The 18,126-nt window shown below is 48.3% G+C and overlaps 1 protein-coding gene across 5 annotated transcripts in view; it reads right to left on the reverse strand.

Moving 5' to 3' along the window:
* The window catches only part of znf609a (zinc finger protein 609a), a 137,987-nt gene that overhangs the window by 34,024 nt on the left and 85,837 nt on the right, over window positions 1-18,126 (reverse strand). The window contains exon 1 of one of the 5 annotated variants that reach the window (XM_029115085.2): window positions 2,360-2,644. The exons of 2 other annotated variants lie outside the window; for them this stretch is intronic. Coding sequence is in view for 1 of the 3 variants with exons in the window: in XM_010883932.5 (XP_010882234.1) it covers window positions 100-216 (117 nt within the window). In the remaining 2 variants the exon portion in view is untranslated. Of the gene's footprint in view, window positions 1-99; window positions 276-1,122; window positions 1,143-2,359; window positions 2,645-18,126 lie in introns of those variants that run through there. 2 more of the 5 variants (XM_020040426.3, XM_010883932.5) reach the window with 2 other exon arrangements.

The raw sequence follows: 18,126 nt of genomic DNA on the forward strand, positions 1-18,126 counted from the left end.
CACTTTCAATTCTTCCAATAAATAAGCAACATTCGTTGTTTCTGTGAACCCTGCTACTTTGAGTTATCAGCAATTGTTGGCAAGTTGACATGGCCTTACCTGCAGTGAGCACTCACTGGATTCCTGCTGCCGCAGATGGCGCTTAACAAAATAGATGCCTTTCTCTACAGCCTCTTGTAATAATGCCAATTCAATTGCAGGTGTGCGTGTGTGCATGCACAAGAGAGACCGAGACAGAATGCGTGTGTGCGAGCGAGCGGCGCTGGCTTAGAGAGGAAGCAAGGAGTGGTGGTAACCCCCGGTGACACCTGTACTTCTCAAGCAGCCAATAGCCTGGTCTTGAAAATTCAACAGAGGCCTTGAGTGAGTAGGAGGCACTTCACAGCACGGCTGAGGGAAGAGAGAGAGCGTTGTTCAACGTTGAGCTACAGCCAATGGCTTGAGGAGGGGGGGGGGGACACTGTCAATTATAGGCCACACTGCCAATTACCAGCTGAACAAAACGGTCAGAGGCAGTGGCTTGTTACTGAGACAATGCTTAGCCTGGATGTTACGCAATTAAAAGGTGTATTGTCGCTGCGGCAAGGGATAAGTCATTGCAACAGGTCTCGTCCGCCTCGTTTCGTTAAACCGTATCGAGCTACCTGCAACATTATGTCGGCGATTGCCGGGTGTCTCCTTGTGGTTGGGGCGGCAAGGCACGTTAGCCTCGTCCCTGTGTGTTGAGTCACCGTGAATGGAGAGACAACCTAGCGGCAAGCCGCGCACTTGGCTAACATAGACGTCAGACAACAATAGGCTCTGTTTAGAGTTGAAAGCCGAGGCACTGGAGCGCAGCACAGGCTGCCCATTTTACAAGTGTACACTCAGAAGAGTGTTTCCCAAGCAGCTGAGGCAGGCATAAATAAAAACGAGGAAAAGGAAGCGAAGCCTTGATTTAACGCTCTCAGGCCCCCGGGCTAAACGGCGTTTGCCACAATACTATTTTTTTCTCCCCCCACAAGACACTGTCGACGCCTATGTTCTGCCCATTTTAAAAATACAGTGAGAGACACTGTGCAAGCAGGACAGGGCGGTCACAAGCTACTCCGCCGACCGTACAAAGACAGTGTCTCCACTTACTGTAAGACTTAGCTCTTTGGTTTAGCCCGGGCGTTTAGGTTACATTTCCCTCCGCTTGCCCTAGTTTCAGCCTTGATGGATCACTGCCAGCTCCACCTCTGATGCCTCCTGGCTGGTTTAGCCCATGCGTGAAAACATACAATCGGAGAAAAAGAGGAGGGGAGGGTGGGGAGTACGAGAGCAGGATTACGAGAGACAGTAGTAGGGAGAGAGAGAGAGAGGGAGGGAGAGTGGGGGGTAGACACATTGAGAAGTGTTAGTGTTCCCTGAGAACACAGCCTGGACTGCTGGATGTAATATGACCTTAACACCAGAGACAGCAGGGAGGAAAAGCTTTTCTACAGGCGGCATAACAATCAAGATAGTGTTTTGCAGGGAGAGAAAGAGAGAGGGAGAAAGAGAGGGGGGGGGGAGAAAGAGAGAGGGAGAAAGAGAGGGGGGGGGAGAGAAAGAGAGAGGGAAAAGAATAAGCCTCCCGGCTTATCAGTATTCAGGGCCCGGAGCCTGCATGAAACTAGAAGGTAGCACAGCAAGCTGAAAAAGACCTTAGATTGCCTGATAACGGCACAAGAGTTTCACGGATGGCTTGGCGTCTATTCAGTCTGCACGGAAGTATACACATCGCTTTGTGTACACAAACCCTGACTACTATTTAAAAAAAAAGAATTACAAAAAAAAAGTACCTGCCACCCCTTCTGCCTCTCACTTGCCTGTCGCTTCCCTCTCGAGATTGAGCAGTTATCTGAGAGTTACAGCACAGGGTAGCTGGCAGCTCTGCGCTGTTAAAGAAGAGGACACGGTTAACTGCAGTGGTACCTTCCTGTCTGAGAACTGACGGAACCGGCTGGTTGGCTGGCTGGCTGACTGGTTGGAGCCCAGCAGGTGTTTGCTCCTCTATTGTCAACACCAGCCTGGCGGATGATGACCTCCCTTCTTTCGCCTGCCTCGGCCACCCTCCCCTATTCAAATTCTCAGATAGTGGCTGGCTTGCTTCAGGGCCTTCGCCTGGTATTGTGTCTTGGTGGTGGTGGTGGGGGGGGGGGGGGGGGATAAACCCCCTAAAGCTTGGCCACTTAAAACCTTCCACTACTCAAGCCTTCCACATCGGAAAATCCAAGGTTTTCTTTTCCCTTCACGAACCCTCTCCCACAAGGGTGTACTTACGGCTACAGTTCCAATATCTGCACAGTTACATCCTTCCCCCACCCCCGAGAAGCAAAAAAAGCATGTCACTTACATTTTGAGAAAAGCCGTTTGAAAAAAAAAGGAAAAAAGAACATTAAGAAAGGGGCGTTAGATGTGTTGCCGGGGAGTTAAGCCTTAGGAATGTCAGGCACACAGAGCCTCAGTCAAGCCCCGTCCCAAAAACACAACTCCCAGGCTTCCCTTGAACAGATCCAGACGGGCACACGGGCAGACTGAGGGAAAACAACATGGCCGCCGCCGTGGTGAAGTAGTAGTAAACAGTTCCGGGACACCAAACAGAGAGGCCAATCTGCTGCTCTCACCCGACCGGTCTCCACGCGACATGCTCCGACAGAGTCCCATCTGTGCTTTGGAAAATACCGGAAATCCCCCTCTCGCCCTCCCCGGCCCCGACACTCCCCTCCCTTTTCTTCCCCGCCTCGTCTCCTCCCCACTTCTCCTCCTGACCCCCCCCCAACCCTCTCCCAAGCCATTTCGCCAGAGCGGTATTCATTACAATAATAATCCACATTCTTGTCAAGGTCAACCACCGGGGAGTTCAGTCAGTGGGGGAGGACGACCAGCCGGGGGGGGGGGGGGGGGGGATGTTAGAGATCCAGATCAGCAGGGCAGAGCCTGTAGATCTCTCCTCCTCTCTTCTCGCTGCTTAGTCATGCCCTTATCTCGGCAGCCCTGAGACAGACCGCTGAGCCCTTGACAAACAACTGCTCACCACCTCTGTTGTAGGGACAACTCATGGTAAACAGCGGCCCGGCTGGCGAGCCCCACTGGGATTACTTGGCCAACAGAAACAACAAGCAACACAGCCACCGCGACGGCAGAACGCGGCCCTGGCCCGGGTCAGAAAGCTTCGCACAGACAGGATCGACAAGCACGTCATAGCAAGACGCTCTCCGGTTCCAATGTAACATCAGAAGGACTAGGAACAAAGCTAGAGGGCTGCTCCAAAAATAGAGCGAAGCAAGACAGCGCTTCCTCGATTCAAGAACACATCGAGTGCTAGCACTGCACACTGTTAAAACAAACACTCCCAAAAAAAAAGTGGTTGCCTAACAGTCTGCAATCGTCGGGCTTCAGTTGGAAATAAGTGCAGTCTAATTCATGGCCCACATTTTGTGCTTTCTAGTTTGGGAGAGAGATATTACAAAATGCGAAAAATAGGACAGAAATTGGTGAAGAACAATTAAAGAAGGGCCCAGAAGAATGGCGAGAGGGTTGTCGCGCATTCCTGGAATTGGAGAGACAACGGCAGCCATTCTGTAATGCCCTTAACATCACTCTAGCTAGAACTGCCACACACACACTATTCTGCCCTGTGAAACGACAATCTTTCCTCTCAGCTCTGCACAGCACAAAGCACACCGAACACACATAATGGTCTCTCCCCTCTCAATAACCCGATCTACCTATCAGTGGGTCACTGAACGGTGCTTGGTTGGCGGGCTTACACCACCCTCCTCATACTAGACCACTACATTACACAATAAAGCAGACGGACAGTGCTTCTGTGACAAGTCCCTTTTATTGAGTCCCAATGCCATTAAACGCTGCTTCGTCAAGGTGAGCCCTGAGCAGCCCAGAACCCCCTGAGTGAACTGAAATCAACCAGCATGTTTTTTTGCTCTCCCAGTGTGGAAGACAAGACGGAGGAGGGGAGAAGATGAAAGGGAGGGAGGGCCCTGGTGGGGCCCCAGCGACAGGACGGAAACGATTTCAACTGCCTGTTCGAATCAAGCCAACGTGCTGCCGCTCTTGCCTGTGCCACCTCCCAGGAGAGCCCCACGCCACCAGGCTATTTATAGACTGCACGGGTTCTGTCTTCGCCCACGCTTCCTGCTGTGCAGCAAGCCCCTGGAAGTAGGGGCACGCCCTCCTCGGAGAGTGCAAGCGGCCATGCAAGCAGGCAGGGAGGAAAGCAGCCGAAAAGGCAGATCCTCCCCTAGTTCAAACACCCCCTCCCCAACAACCCTGGTGACACTGTCCTCCCCAGCCCCCACCCCCCCTCCCCAACAACCCTGGTGACACTGTCCTCCCCAGCCCCCACCCCCCCTCCCCAACAACCCTGGTGACACTGTCCTCCCCAGCCCCCACCCCCAACGGCTCACATGCACAAACAGCAATATATATAGATATATGCTCAAATTGGGTAGCAAAACAGCGACCATCTTCGCGACTTCAAGTGTCAGGAATGTGGTTACATGGGCTGGTAGTCTGCTACCTGCCAACCACTTAAGTGCTGTCAGTGACACAGCCGTGAAATTGAGGAAACTAATTGGCTTTCGAAGAAACACAAAGGATGTGTCATATAAGCCCGGTATCATATTATCCACAGTGACTAGGCCCACCATGTGGCTTCGGTAATGCTATCGTTTGCAGCCCCTACATTGTCGCCGGTACTAAGGCATTATGGCACAAAATGTCCGCCGCCTCGCAAGCACTTTCTCACATACTCCCTGATGACGGCGGAGGCCGGGGAATTCTAAAAGCTGTCACTGCTGTCTAATCGTTTATCTACTGGGTCTCCGTTTTCACAGGGAGGGAACGGGCCCAGGGGCTGTAAGGGAAACCGTCAGTCCATGCGATGCCAAGGCCGATGCCAGGGTCAGACAGGGGCTGGCATGGGGCCACGAGCCATTTCGTCTCAGTGTGTCCGTTGGCTTGATGTCAGCCAGCCAGAACCGCCGCTACCCACTCCCGGCACTGCTTTAACGACCTGGCATATCCACTGAAAGGCGCGGCTGTCTGTGGGGGGGGGCTCAATATTAACCACGGCAACGAGGTCCACAACGCGGCTCAAGTGGAAACTTAGAACACTGGCGGCCTAAGGCCCAGGGTTGATGGAACCGGCAGTCCGAACCGACAGCGTGAATGCCGTGGTTTAGCGCCTCGTCTCTCTCTCTGATATTTGATATTCCTCACGACAAAAGCCAGGCCTGGTCCGCTAAGACACTCTACGCAGCCCGAGACGACATTCTTTTAACCTTGTTCGTACACAGGCTGAATGTTTGGATAATATGAGCCGGCGAGAACAACAGTGGCCTGAATGGGATGTCGTTTAAAATGAGCACTGACAAGAATAGTGGTCTGAAACAGACAACTGCAGAGCAGACATGAAAGGACCTTGAGATCCTAGTCAGCCTCTTTCTACCGTACTGCTCCTGTGAGGGCGATGACAAGCAGACTGCTCACACTCACTATGCAAATCCCTGCTGTCTATCAGGCTTTAAGGACAGCAGCGCCTTTTCCCCTCTCTCCCCCGACTGAGTGACAGAAAGACGAGAACGGGGGGGGGGGGGGGGGGGGGGCTGAGACGGAAGGGGAGCCAGAGAGTGGAGAGCGACAGTAACTGTCTGATTAAAAGACGACATGTGACAGAGATACAATAAGCAGACAGCAGGAGCCCGGGAGGACCCCTTCCTAAAACGTACAGGGTTCCTCTCCTGAGTCTTTCAGCATTGGGGGCTAAAACAACAGAGGGATGGAGAGACAGATGGAGAGGACGAGTAGGGTGAGAGATAAATGGAGAGGACGAGTAGGGTGAGAGATAAATGGAGAGGACGAGTAGGGTGAGAGATAAATGGAGAGGACGAGTAGGGTGAGAGATAAATGGAGAGGACGAGTAGGGTGAGAGATAAATGGAGAGGACGAGTAGGGTGAGAGATAAATGGAGAGGACGAGTAGGGTGAGAGATAAATGGAGAGGACGAGTAGGGTGAGAGATAGATGGAGAGGACGAGTAGGGTGAGAGATAAATGGAGAGGACGAGTAGGGTGAGAGATAAATGGAGAGGACGAGTAGGGTGAGAGATAAATGGAGAGGAATTCAAAGCTCAACCCTTCCTCAGCCTCAGGCATTTCCTTACCTGAGAGTAATGACACAATATGATGACCTCGTTAGCACAAGTGGTTAAATCAGTCTATTCCCGGATGGAATTCAACCGCGGAGTGAGGCTAGAGACGTCTTTCAATACGCTTCTTCACTTTCAATACTTTACAAAAACATGTAATTATCAAAAGAATTTCAGCATTGTTGTATCTTATACTGAACACGTTTCAATATAAACGGATAGCCCTTTTCTAAAGGCAGGACTCACAACCATATTTTCTGGTTATGGTGGGGGGGGAGGGGGGCAGCGTTCTGTGTCCCATTTAGCCAAAGCAACGAAGGCCCTCAGGACAGAAGTAATGTTCACGTGGTTTGACCCAGAGAGCGGTTGGGTCAGCTTGCGTCAAACTGACAGCAGGAGCTCACACCGCGGGCCCCACTGTGGAACACAGCGTAACCCAAGATCCTCAAAAACCTCTCTGCTCGACAGTCTCTTTACTTCTCCGCTTCCTGTTTTTGATTCATGTTAGCTAATCGAATCCGGACGGTGTTCACGTTTCCGGAACGCTGGGCTTTGAAAGCCACATGCTCCCCTGTTGCCCCCCCACATCCCATTTATCTGTCCTTTCCTGGATAACTTGCTTAGAAAGCTGAAACGCACATGCCAGCATAATCAGTGACCGGTCTTGGTGAGAAATGGCCGCCGCCTCTGGAGCCGACGACCTCCGATATTAGTCATGTTGGGAGAACAGGAGCGTCTGCTGAAGGGAGTGCGTGGGCTTAAACACTGCTCTTCTGCCGTGTCTTTTCTCCTTCCAGTCAGGGCTGCCGACACCAGCCAATTTCCTTCTCTAATGCTAGTCCTTATGAGGAACAGCGGCAGTCTGTTTATACTGCAGTTAAGCCATTTCACTTTGAGCCAAAGGATCAATTTGCAGGGCACTGAGACAAAGGGAAATGAGAACCTGCTTTCTTTCCCAGTCTCATTCTTTTTTTTTGTTCACTTCCTCCCCCGGTTTTCCCTCTCTCGCTCTCTAGCTGTCCTCTTTCTAAGGAGAAGGAAAGGGTCAGTCAGCAGTCAGTGAGCAGAGGACGCTGAGGGACATGAGAGGGCAGTCACTGATCCTCGCACAGGCTTTGTCCAGACAGCCCCTTTAACCACACTTGTTCGAACGGAGTTCAGCACCGGCACGGAACGCTCTTTCGGTGCCGGGCATTTAAACAAATGCCTTGCGATACCGTTCGCACCGTCACTCACCAAAACCCACGTTCCATTTCAGGTCGTCATGTTGAAAGGTGAACATGTGCAGGCGCCCGGCTGTGACCGATCTCCAAGACTCCTGCCCTGCTGAACTCGTGTTACCATCCGGGAGCGCAGAGCATTTCCAATGCTTTTATCCATGAATCTGCTTGGTTGTTACTGCTGCTCTTCTCCCAGCGGAGAGATGGCCATGAAGTCACTCTGAGTCAGGCGTTACGCATACCCAGCAGGGTAATGAGAGGACACACTCAGGGCTCCTTGTGATTGGACCGGTGGGTTGTCACGAAAGCCCTTCCTGGATTTAAAGACCGACTTGGAGCACGAGACGCTGTAAAAATGAAAACCGACAACGGGCCTGTCTTTGGCGGTTCATCGAGGGACGTTGATAAATGACTCCCACTCACGAGATCCAGTTACTGTAACCAGAGTAGGCGTAGGCTGACTCCGCTGTCCACTCAGGCCTACATTATTTGTACACTTCCCATTCGCATTGTAATGTTTGGGACAGATGCTGTAGAGCTCAAACATCTTTTTGTTGTAATACTTTTTAGGGCTTTTTAGAGCCCTAAGTGGGCCCTTAACCTAGAGCACTGAGAACACGTGGGTCAGCCAACTAGAATCTTAACTGTAATGGTAGGCAGAAGCCTGAACCTGTTTACTGACAGAACTAATTGGATGGCCAGCTGCCTAGAGGACTCGCTAGTTCCCCCACTCCACTCTCCCTATACACAAACACTACACCACTGCAAACACACAAACGGAGACACACACACACAAACGGAGACACACACACACACACACACAAACGGAGACACACACACACACACACAAACGGAGACACACACACACACAAACGGAGACACACACAAACGGATACACACACACAAACGGAGACACACACACACAAACGGAGACACACACCAAGAAAGCAGTAGTCGGGCTCGACTGGCCATTAGCAACCCCTGTGAGGTCGATTCGCACAAAAGGCCAATAAACCTATCAAAGGGCAAATAAACAGGATCCTAGCGACAGCTGAAGCTCTGTGCGAAAACAGGCGCTGCGTCGTTCCAACCAGGCACTTTTTCAAATGCCTTAGGGAAGGAAAGAAAAGAAAGAGGGGTGAAGGGGGGGTGCTCCTCTCTTGCCGGCAGCTCCTCCCTCCACTCCTTCCTCCCCCCGTCGCCTCTCCTTCGCGGGCAGGTGGTGTACTCTGGGAATGTGAGTGATGGGATGATTTAGGCGCAGAGCCTCAGACAATGTCACCCAGGATGGCGTACTGATGAAAGAGCCACTCGTGGCACTTCTTCTCTGTGCTAATGACGAGCCGGGACGAATCAGCCAGGCAAGGGGATACAGGCCCTCTCCATTTGATGAATCACCAGATTTATACCGCCGCAGCCGTGCTGGAGGGAAGCGGGAGAGGGATAGAGCGAGAGAGGGGCGGGGAAGTGTGGAGGGCTCAGTAGTTCAATCCATCAGCAAAAGCAAAAAGGCCCAGTCCTGAGAAGGGGGAGGCACGCAGGGGATAAACAGATGAAAGCAGGAGAAAGAGGGCTCCCCTGTTCTAATTCAGAGTCTTCATTAGGAGAGCTTCCAGCAGAAGCAAGATAGCTAAGAATCTGAGACGCCCTACGAAAACAGACTGCCTATCCTCATGGCCCGGACAGGAAAAACCCTTGGCTGAAATGAAGCTGTGTATAAATAAACGCCTGTCAAATCTGGCATCAAAAGGCAGATTTGTGATTAATCAGGGATCAAACAGGAACATACAAAAATATTTTTTTTCTCACGCAGATGAATTGGTTGACAGGGATACATTATGATGTGTACTGTTAATTATTTCTCCATTTTATGTGGGTGGTCCTCTTAGTGAAATGCCTACAAAACTATATCGCGCAACGCTTGACAACGGCAACACCTTCCCTTTGCCGACACAGAACTAAAGAACAATAAACACACACTATCACAGACACACACGCATCATATATGTATCCTCTCACAGACACACACATATCCTCCACACATGCGCGCACACACACGCACACACACACACACAGTACACACACAGTACACACACAGTACACACACAGTACACACACAGTACACACAAACACACAGCACAAACATATCCTCTCACAGGCTTTTGGCTTTCTACATGCAGTGCAATCCATCAGAGGGCTTCAGCTGCCTGCCTCAGCCCCTGTGATGAAACTGAGGAATGTCAGAAATGAACAGGAGGTAACCCTGTTATTCTGCCGTAATCGTCCAAAATATACTCTCAGAAGATCGGGGAGTTGTGTCTTTCTTCGAGGCGGCGAGGAGGAGGTTGAGATGTAGTGATTTGTGAGCTGACTCGACCCCCCCCACCTCCCTCAAGCTCTCTTCTTTGGACCAGGGCCCAGTTTTTGCTTCTTAGAATGACTCTGTAGACAGAACTGTGAAGGAGGGGGGAAAGGGCAGTGGTGGGCCGTCCCCAGACATCCAGAAAAGTCCTGCTAGGTGTCTGTCAAGAGCAGCGAGTCATCGGGCGTCGGGAGAGACAGAAAGCACTGGAACCAGACTGCTTTCTCCTCCTTTCTCTCCTTTTCTCATCATCTCTCTCTCAATTCAATTCAAAGGGGCTTCTCTCTCACCCGCTCTCTCCCTCTCATTGTACTGCTTTGGAGCACTGAGGGAATTAGCCTGCTCTCCCGCTTACGTGGGCCCTGATGGTAACCATAGCTACTGCCGCTCAATAGAGGCTCTTTAAGCGAGGGTTTTTAGTTCCTTCTCTTAGGGGAGGCTGTTTCAACATCCTCCGACTGGAGTCAAGACTATTTTCTAAATTGCTCCGAGAGCTCAGAAAAAGACGAAGAAAAAAACACGCCAGTCAATTATGAAACCGCTTACTTTGGCTAACGAACAGGTCATGCTTGAAACTCTGGAGATATGTTTTTCTTCTCCATTTGCTCTTCCTCACTCCATTTCCCTCCATCTCGGTTGTTGCTCACTGTGTTCTTCCCCTCACAATGCCGGCCCCTGATAGTGGGCTGATGGATGGTTGCACGGACATGTGACGTTTTAAAAGGATGGGGAGAAAACACTGCTTCCAGGAAACCAGTATGGATTCCAGTGTACACAGCCGGGGTGGGGGTGCCAGCGGGGCCCTTCACAATTCTTCATGAGGTCCAACGAGTTCCCCCTCTTTTCCACACCATTCCAGACAGCCACAATCCCACATTGTGCCCTCTCACCCCTCCCTTGCTGGCTGCCACCAGTCTGAATCATTAGGAATGTTGGCCATCGCTCCCCCCTGAGGACAACAGTGTTCCCTGTGATTTTCCTCCACCGTAATCCCCCCCTTTGGAGAGAAGTCCTTTTAGGGTGAATTAAAGAGAGGCTCTATTCAAAGGGATAAGTGTCGAGGATGTGGTGGTGGGGGGGGGGGGGGGCAACACCAGTCACATGGCTGTCTGTGTGGATTAGCCTGGAAACGAGGGGCGCCTTTCATCTCAGACCCACCTCGACAGTGGTGAAAAACAAGCCGTATCCCCAGTACTAACATGTGGCTGTCTGTGTCCTAGGCCGCCCTCTGTCATGGATGTTGACATCCATAATACTGGATGGGTTGCAGGAAGATGGCAGAAGGCCAGAGCTAGCCACTGGTTTCCCTTAACCCACCACACAGAAGACACAGGCTATATTACATAGGAGCTGTAAAACTACAGTTGGATTGTTAACTTTTACACATAATCCATGAAGGAAAAAACTTTTTTGCTAAGAGTTCACTGTACATTATAAGCTGTGCTAGAACGATAGCCAAACACTAAATTAGTGAAGGCCTGGGAAGGAAAGTTAGGATTCAGCCTATAGACAGTTATTTCGTAACATATTGGTAAATACTAATCTTTCTTTGTGCTTACGCACAGACTAAGGAACGGCTTGTTCATGGCTTTATTCGGTTCCAAACATTCACCAGTAAGAGCCGTCCTAAAACATCTTGTTCATTTGTGAAAGACCTATCACTATTGCAATCGCTCTAGCATTAAAAAAAGATGTGGGATTGGGAATTGTTCTTAAAAAGACGCTACATTTAGAGAAATGATTTGATGCTAAAAAACAAAGGCTTTTACTGTGATCAAGTTAGGGTGCCATGTTTACTTATTATTGAACTATTTAAAATTATACCTTCAGATTTCAAAAGGTATAGGCTACATAAGATAATGACACAACAAGTATGAAAGGAAAGACAATGAAGATAAAACCGTGGATTAGTCTAATAAAAAGGAAACTATTGCATATCAAATAAACAATAAAGGAGTTTTGTCTATTTGAAACAAGATAAGTGGGTTATGACTTAATGTGTCAAGTACAGGTGAAACTATTCATTTAGGCCTATTAAGGGGAAAGACAACAATGAAAACGTGCGTCATATTAAAGAAAGTCCACAAAGCAAACAGCTTCCTTTTTAAAAGTACTTTAGGATGGTAACTTTGGCTGTAGTGGGACACATAAGCTTACCGTATGGTACAGAGGTACTTCACGTCTCTCACGTGGCTAGCTAGCTAAGCTGCACTGAAGGGAACACGTTGTAATAAAAATTATAATCATTCTTGCCGCTTTTCCAGTTGTTGTTTGGTGAGATGAACTCAAGGAGGAACGGTGTGTTCTACAATGGCATGTGGTGGTATTGATAAACCAACATTTGAGAATCCTCCAGCTTTCTGTAGATTACAACTGATGGACAGGGTTGACAAATGATTTACTATATGTCACCACTGCTTGACAAAAGCTGCCTACACAGCTGCTAAAAACTCCGACATGATGACACATCTACCCCAGTAAGGTCAATATCCCCAGACCATGGAAATTCAAAGCAAAAACAACTCTCCCATCCACATCAAGAAGAAGTGATGGGATGCTTGAAGTGACGCTTCAGTACGCATCTTAACGAAGATTCAGTACCCGTTTCAGACAGAAAAAAATGCCTCTTAGACAACCTATGAAGCTTTCTTTCTGCGCTGTACAACCTGATGTGCTCGCTTTTGGTTTCAAGTCCAGTTTGAGAATATAAGGAAGTGAAATGCTGTTCATTTTCGAGAGTGGGCGAAAGTTGTTTGATGACTGGATGGAGATAGTTACCTGTAAGATTTTTGGAATGGAACCATCTAGAAAAAAAAATGTGTTCCTCAAAAATGTATAAGATATTTCCCAGTTACAAAAGCACTATTCTTCCCTCACTGTCCAGTTTCAAAAGTCTATTGCCAGAACAAACACATGTAAAAGCCCACATAAATGTTGTCTCTATTTCTTTACTCACTGATAAAGTGTGCAATTTTACATTCAGTATTTGAACACCATACGAATACTGTGTTTGACCCCCTTTTGCCTTCAGAACTGCCTTAATTCTACGTGGCATTGATTCAACAAGGTGCTGAAAGCATTCTTTAGAAATGTTGGCCCATATTGATAGGATAGCATCTTGCAGTTGATGGAGATTTGTGGGATGCACATCCAGGGCACCAAGCTCCCGTTCCACCACATCCCAAAGATGCTCTATTGGGTTGAGATCTGGTGACTGTGGGGGCCATTTCAGTACAGTGAACTCATTGTCATGTTCAAGAAACCAATTTGAAATGATTCGAGCTTTGTGACATGGTGCATTATCCTGCTGGAAGTAGCCATCAGAGGATGGGTACATGGTGGTCATAAAGGGATGGACATGGTCAGAAACAATGCTCAGGTAGGCTGTGGCATTTAAACGATGCCCAATTGGCACTAAGGGGCCTAAAGTGTGCCAAGAAAACATCCCCCACACCATTACACCACCACCACCAGCCTGCACAGTGGTAACAAGGCATGATGGATCCATGTTCTCATTCTGTTTACGCCAAATTCTGACTCTACCATCTGAATGTCTCAACAGAAATCGAGACTCATCAGACCAGGCAACATTCTTCCAGTCTTCAACTATCCAATTTTGGTGAGCAAATTGTAGCCTCTTTTTCCTATTTGTAGTGGAGATGAGTGGTACCCGGTGGGGTCTTCTGCTGTTGTAGCCCATCCGCCTCAAGGTTGTGCGTGTTGTGGCTTCACAAATGCTTTTTTGCATACCTTGGTTGTAACGAATGGTTATTTCAGTCAAAGTTGCTCTTCCTTGAAGTGGATGACTAAAGCTTCTGTTGAGCCAAATCAGCGTCACTGCAGTAATCATTATTTGACGATTTCAACCAGTAGGTGTCCTCAGTGAGCGCTGTCAAGACGAGGCATCGAGAAATGAGCCTTTTAGCGAAGCAATGTGCTGGAAAGCCTCATCAATTCAACAAGGCCTCGTCTGGCCATCACTATTAAGCGGCCCTTAGCATCAGTCTAACTGGGCTAAAGAAATGACAAGAGTACATGTCGGTCCGCTGGTAGAGAATACAGGTGTGCATCTTTGCCAAAGTGTTGCAACTTCACCAAATGAACTAAAATCTAGTGCCAAATTCACAAAATATTTCATCTTACCACTAGCTAAGAGTTTCCTGTTAAAACCTGTTCACAATTCTGCTAAGACCAACTTTAGGTAAGGAATGGGGAGAAGTCTTAAGCTAAGAGAAAGTGCGGGGTTGACCCTGTTGCTATGGATGATTTCATGTCCCATGAACAAGTTTACTTACTATGGCCACAGTGATTGGCTGAGAGGGCAGGTGTCTGTTAGCGAATTCATCATAGCAATACTGTAGAATGATGTGTCAAGTTGCCTATTGAAATAAAGATATAAAAAATGTAGGCTAAGTGTCACTAATTAAACATGAAACCAAGAATGACTTACTGACTAGTCAAGATATGTTCAGCTAACAGTCAGCCTCTTACATGTCTGACAACTTGTAAAGAAATGCACGTTAATCTTTTGGTGGTGCAATAATTTGTGCAATTCTGTGTCCCACCACCAACTACACCAGGTGGTTGAGCTATGGCCATGAAGTCAGCTTTGTATCTTTGTAGTTGGCGAATATCATGAGCAAACCGAAGGATTTGTTGTACAATATGTGGTCTGGGGAGGGCATTTACTGTTTGGTGTAATATTCAACTGACAGATTGAGGTATACGTAGTTCGTTAGCTCTGGAATAGCTGCATTTCCCTGTGGCGTAGTGTAGTCACAACCTTGATCTCCGATATTATTGGGTTTCTGTTTGTTGGTGAAGTGACAGTATCCCTGACTAGCTCTTCTATGATTGTCATACCCTCGCAATTAAGCCGATACCACGTTAAAAGCTCAGTATCAATAAATGTTTCTAAAACATCGACCTGATTATGAGGCGGATTGCCGGCAGAAGCCCTTTTAGGAATGTTTGTGACTTGGTCTTAGTGACTTAGGGGTCAAGCGCTTTGTGAAATACTCTTTGACCAAATATTTAGGTTAGTTAGAAGTGACGCCCATTTTTTTATCAGCAAGTTAGGAGCTACTTATAGCCTTAAGATGTTTTGTGAATACGGCTGCTGATCTTCAGTAACTGTTGAAAATAACTGTTCACTGTACTGAAAACATGCAGAACCAGGACCCTATAACCCCAATACAATAAGTTAGGTGTACCGTTGCACCCCTAATGTAGACTAAGTCAGCAAAATGAGTGTTTAAAATGAATACTAAAATTCCTGTTCTTTGATGATTTTCTTTCAATATGGAAATAGTTGAATTTGTTTATGAATATATTAAAAATAATTGTCGGTTTTCATCCATTATCGCCGCTCTCACAAATGTTCCTTTAGCATCACAGGACTACATTCCATGGCGAGGTGCAGTTCACCAATAGATAGGCCTGTGGAGCACTATGCTGACAGAGTCGGCCTGGAGGATGATCTGTCTGTATTGCGTCACTGTTAATTTGCTAGTGAAAATGCTAACTGCTGTGAAAGTACTACAAATTATCTCCCTTTTTTGGAACAGAGGAGACTAAGCTAAGTCCAACATGACTGGCAAAACTTGAGTATGCTGCCTGAATGTTAAGTACCAAAATGGCACATGACTTAGCGGTCATATGCAACAGCAGCAAACGGAACCTACATTTTCCTAAATAGTATTGTTTAAATAAGAAACATTACTCATATTGATTATTCCTGAGTCGCTCGTGACCGGCCAAGTTCATTACATGGATACTATGGGGACTGTAAAATCGCCAGCCCCTGTTTAGCATTCCTAACTCCAAGAACAGTTGACCTCTGTTTCAAAGATGGCGGAGGGAGAATGATCTGGAACAGGCAGGGGATGACCAAAGTCTGCCTGAGTAACAGAGGGTAGCTGAGCTGCCAAGTGCATGGGGGAAGAACTTCAAAAGGTTCAAAGGCACCGCAACATATGTGGGGGCTTATGGAAGGGCGTGGGAGGCCGTAAAAATGTGCCGCCTGCGGGAATGCATGCCGCATATTGAACACACCCGGCGCAAACTCTCACACCGCTGAGAGGCTGGTGTCAGGCAAGAGTCGGCTAGGCTCAATAAAACATACACATTGGCAAACTGCTACATCATAAAGGAAGAGCGTGTGAACATATCAGATTCAGACTTAACCCTAATCAGTGAGATTGGGGATTAAACATTAACCAAGCCAGAGTAGATATGAAACAAGCTGCACAAAATACCAGAGATAAGCACGTTGTGACGCCAACATCCAGGACACAGATGAACTATGACCCAACACATTCCACACCTGAGGAAGCTGTTAGTGGGGGGTTATGTGTTTGGTCCAACACCTCATAAATCTGAAGTTCCTGTATTCCCCCTCCTCGGTCTCCCTTTTCCTCTAGTCCCGGCTGACTAAACCCTAAGCCGGTTGGCAGGAAATCATCGGACTGTGTTCGATACAGTGACAAATGCAAAGTATCCATGGCTAACACACACTAAAGTACTAATTTGGAGCTTGGATTTTGATACCCATGCCTCTGGGATATCAGAATCATGTTCACATTGACACACTGACTTATTCATTGACTGACTGACGGACACACTGATGCTCCGACATACTGGCTGATACACTGGGTGACTGACTGACGGACACACTGACGCTCCGACATACTGGCTGATACACTGGGTGACTGACTGACGGACACACTGACGCTCCGACATACTGGCTGATACACTGGGTGACTGACTGACGGACACACTGACGCTCCGACATACTGGCTGATACACTGGGTGACTGACTGACGGACACACTGACGCTCCGACATACTGGCTGATACACTGGGTGACTGACTGACGGACACACTGACGCTCCGACATACTGGCTGACACACTGGGTGACTGACTGCTGTACTGAATGCCTCTATCTGTTGTCTGAAAATCTAGTTCTCATGCTAGGGTGCTTCAAAAGAGAAGTAGCTTTTTCCATACATACACACGACGCGGACAGCAAACAAGGAAAACAAGGTTGGACATAAGTTACAATATATCCTAAGGGAAGATTAAAAGTGTAAAAGAACACAGCGGTTGTGTTTAAATAAACACCTTCTGTGAAGGAACGGGGGTAGGTTGAAGCCAAGCCACCCAAAACATACTTCTGTAACCAAAGGGGCCAGTAAAGGAACAAGACCTGATTACTACACCAGTCCCGAGTTCACAGTCCCACCAGAGTTACTACAACATTACAGATGCCGAGTTCATCAGGGCGTGCAATGGAAAACATTTTACAACATGTTGCTGCGGGAAGCCCAGGAAGTTCTTCCTCATTTCAGTCAGTTTTCTTCCGTTTGGCACCTAATGAACAGCCCCAGGCCTCTTTGGAATGCAGTGCGTCGGCAAAGCCCTCTCAGTCCTCAGTCGAACGAAACCCATTCACTGTTATTACACTAACAGGCAGGCCTGTGTTTGGGTGGAAAATGGTCTATTCGCTGCAATAGTCGTTTATCTTTGGGTCTTCAAACCGTCCTCCATGGTGGAGTAAGACGAGCCTTGTGACTCAAAGTACTGCGCGATGCAGGATGTCGTTTCAAGACCAGTAGGTTGGTCTGGCTCCAGTGTCCTCATCCTCCTTTTAAATATGCATGGTGATCCCCAGCTGTCTCAGAGCCCTCCTACACAGTCCAGAGCAAATAGCTTATCTAACAGCTACTAAAAACAGAATGCAGTGGGGGGAAAAAGGGAAATGAAAAGAAAAAAAAGTAAGAGTATTTCTCTAACTTGGTCTGTCTTGCTGTTCCGTGTGTCGAGAACCTGAGGTTTCAGATGTGCCGAACGCCATGAGAGGCGAAAAAGCAACACGTAGCCCCTCCTGAAAACTCTCATCTGAAATGGCCCGCTCTTTAAACATTTATGGCTGGTGCATTTTCGACGGCTCTAATAGGAAATGGAAATGACTCACTTGTTTTTCCTCGCTCTGCCTCCCTCCTGCTTTCCTGAGTCTGAGAGACTAAGAGTGGCTCAGGCGGAACACACCTGGGGAAGGCTCCTCACAGTGGGAAGTGAAACCAGATTAGGAAGGGAACAACAGTCGGCCTGTCAGCTCACGCAACATGACAAAAGAGGGTTTTCGTCTCCTCTCCCAACCCCCCCACTCCCCCCCTTACACTCTCTCGCGCCCCTCTGCATTGATCTATCACATTCTATGCCTCCTTCCCGCTTCATAGATTGTCTTCCCCTGCCTCCCTCAGTCCCTCAGTCCCGTAGGTGTTGTGCAGCTGAGACCGTTCGCGCTCTCTCCGCTACTGCCCCACTCTCTTAATCACATTAAACGGATGTCTTTCCCCATGACGCTGA

The sequence above is a fragment of the Esox lucius genome, chromosome 19 (genome assembly GCF_011004845.1).
Source record: "Esox lucius isolate fEsoLuc1 chromosome 19, fEsoLuc1.pri, whole genome shotgun sequence".
NCBI lineage: Eukaryota > Metazoa > Chordata > Actinopteri > Esociformes > Esocidae > Esox > Esox lucius.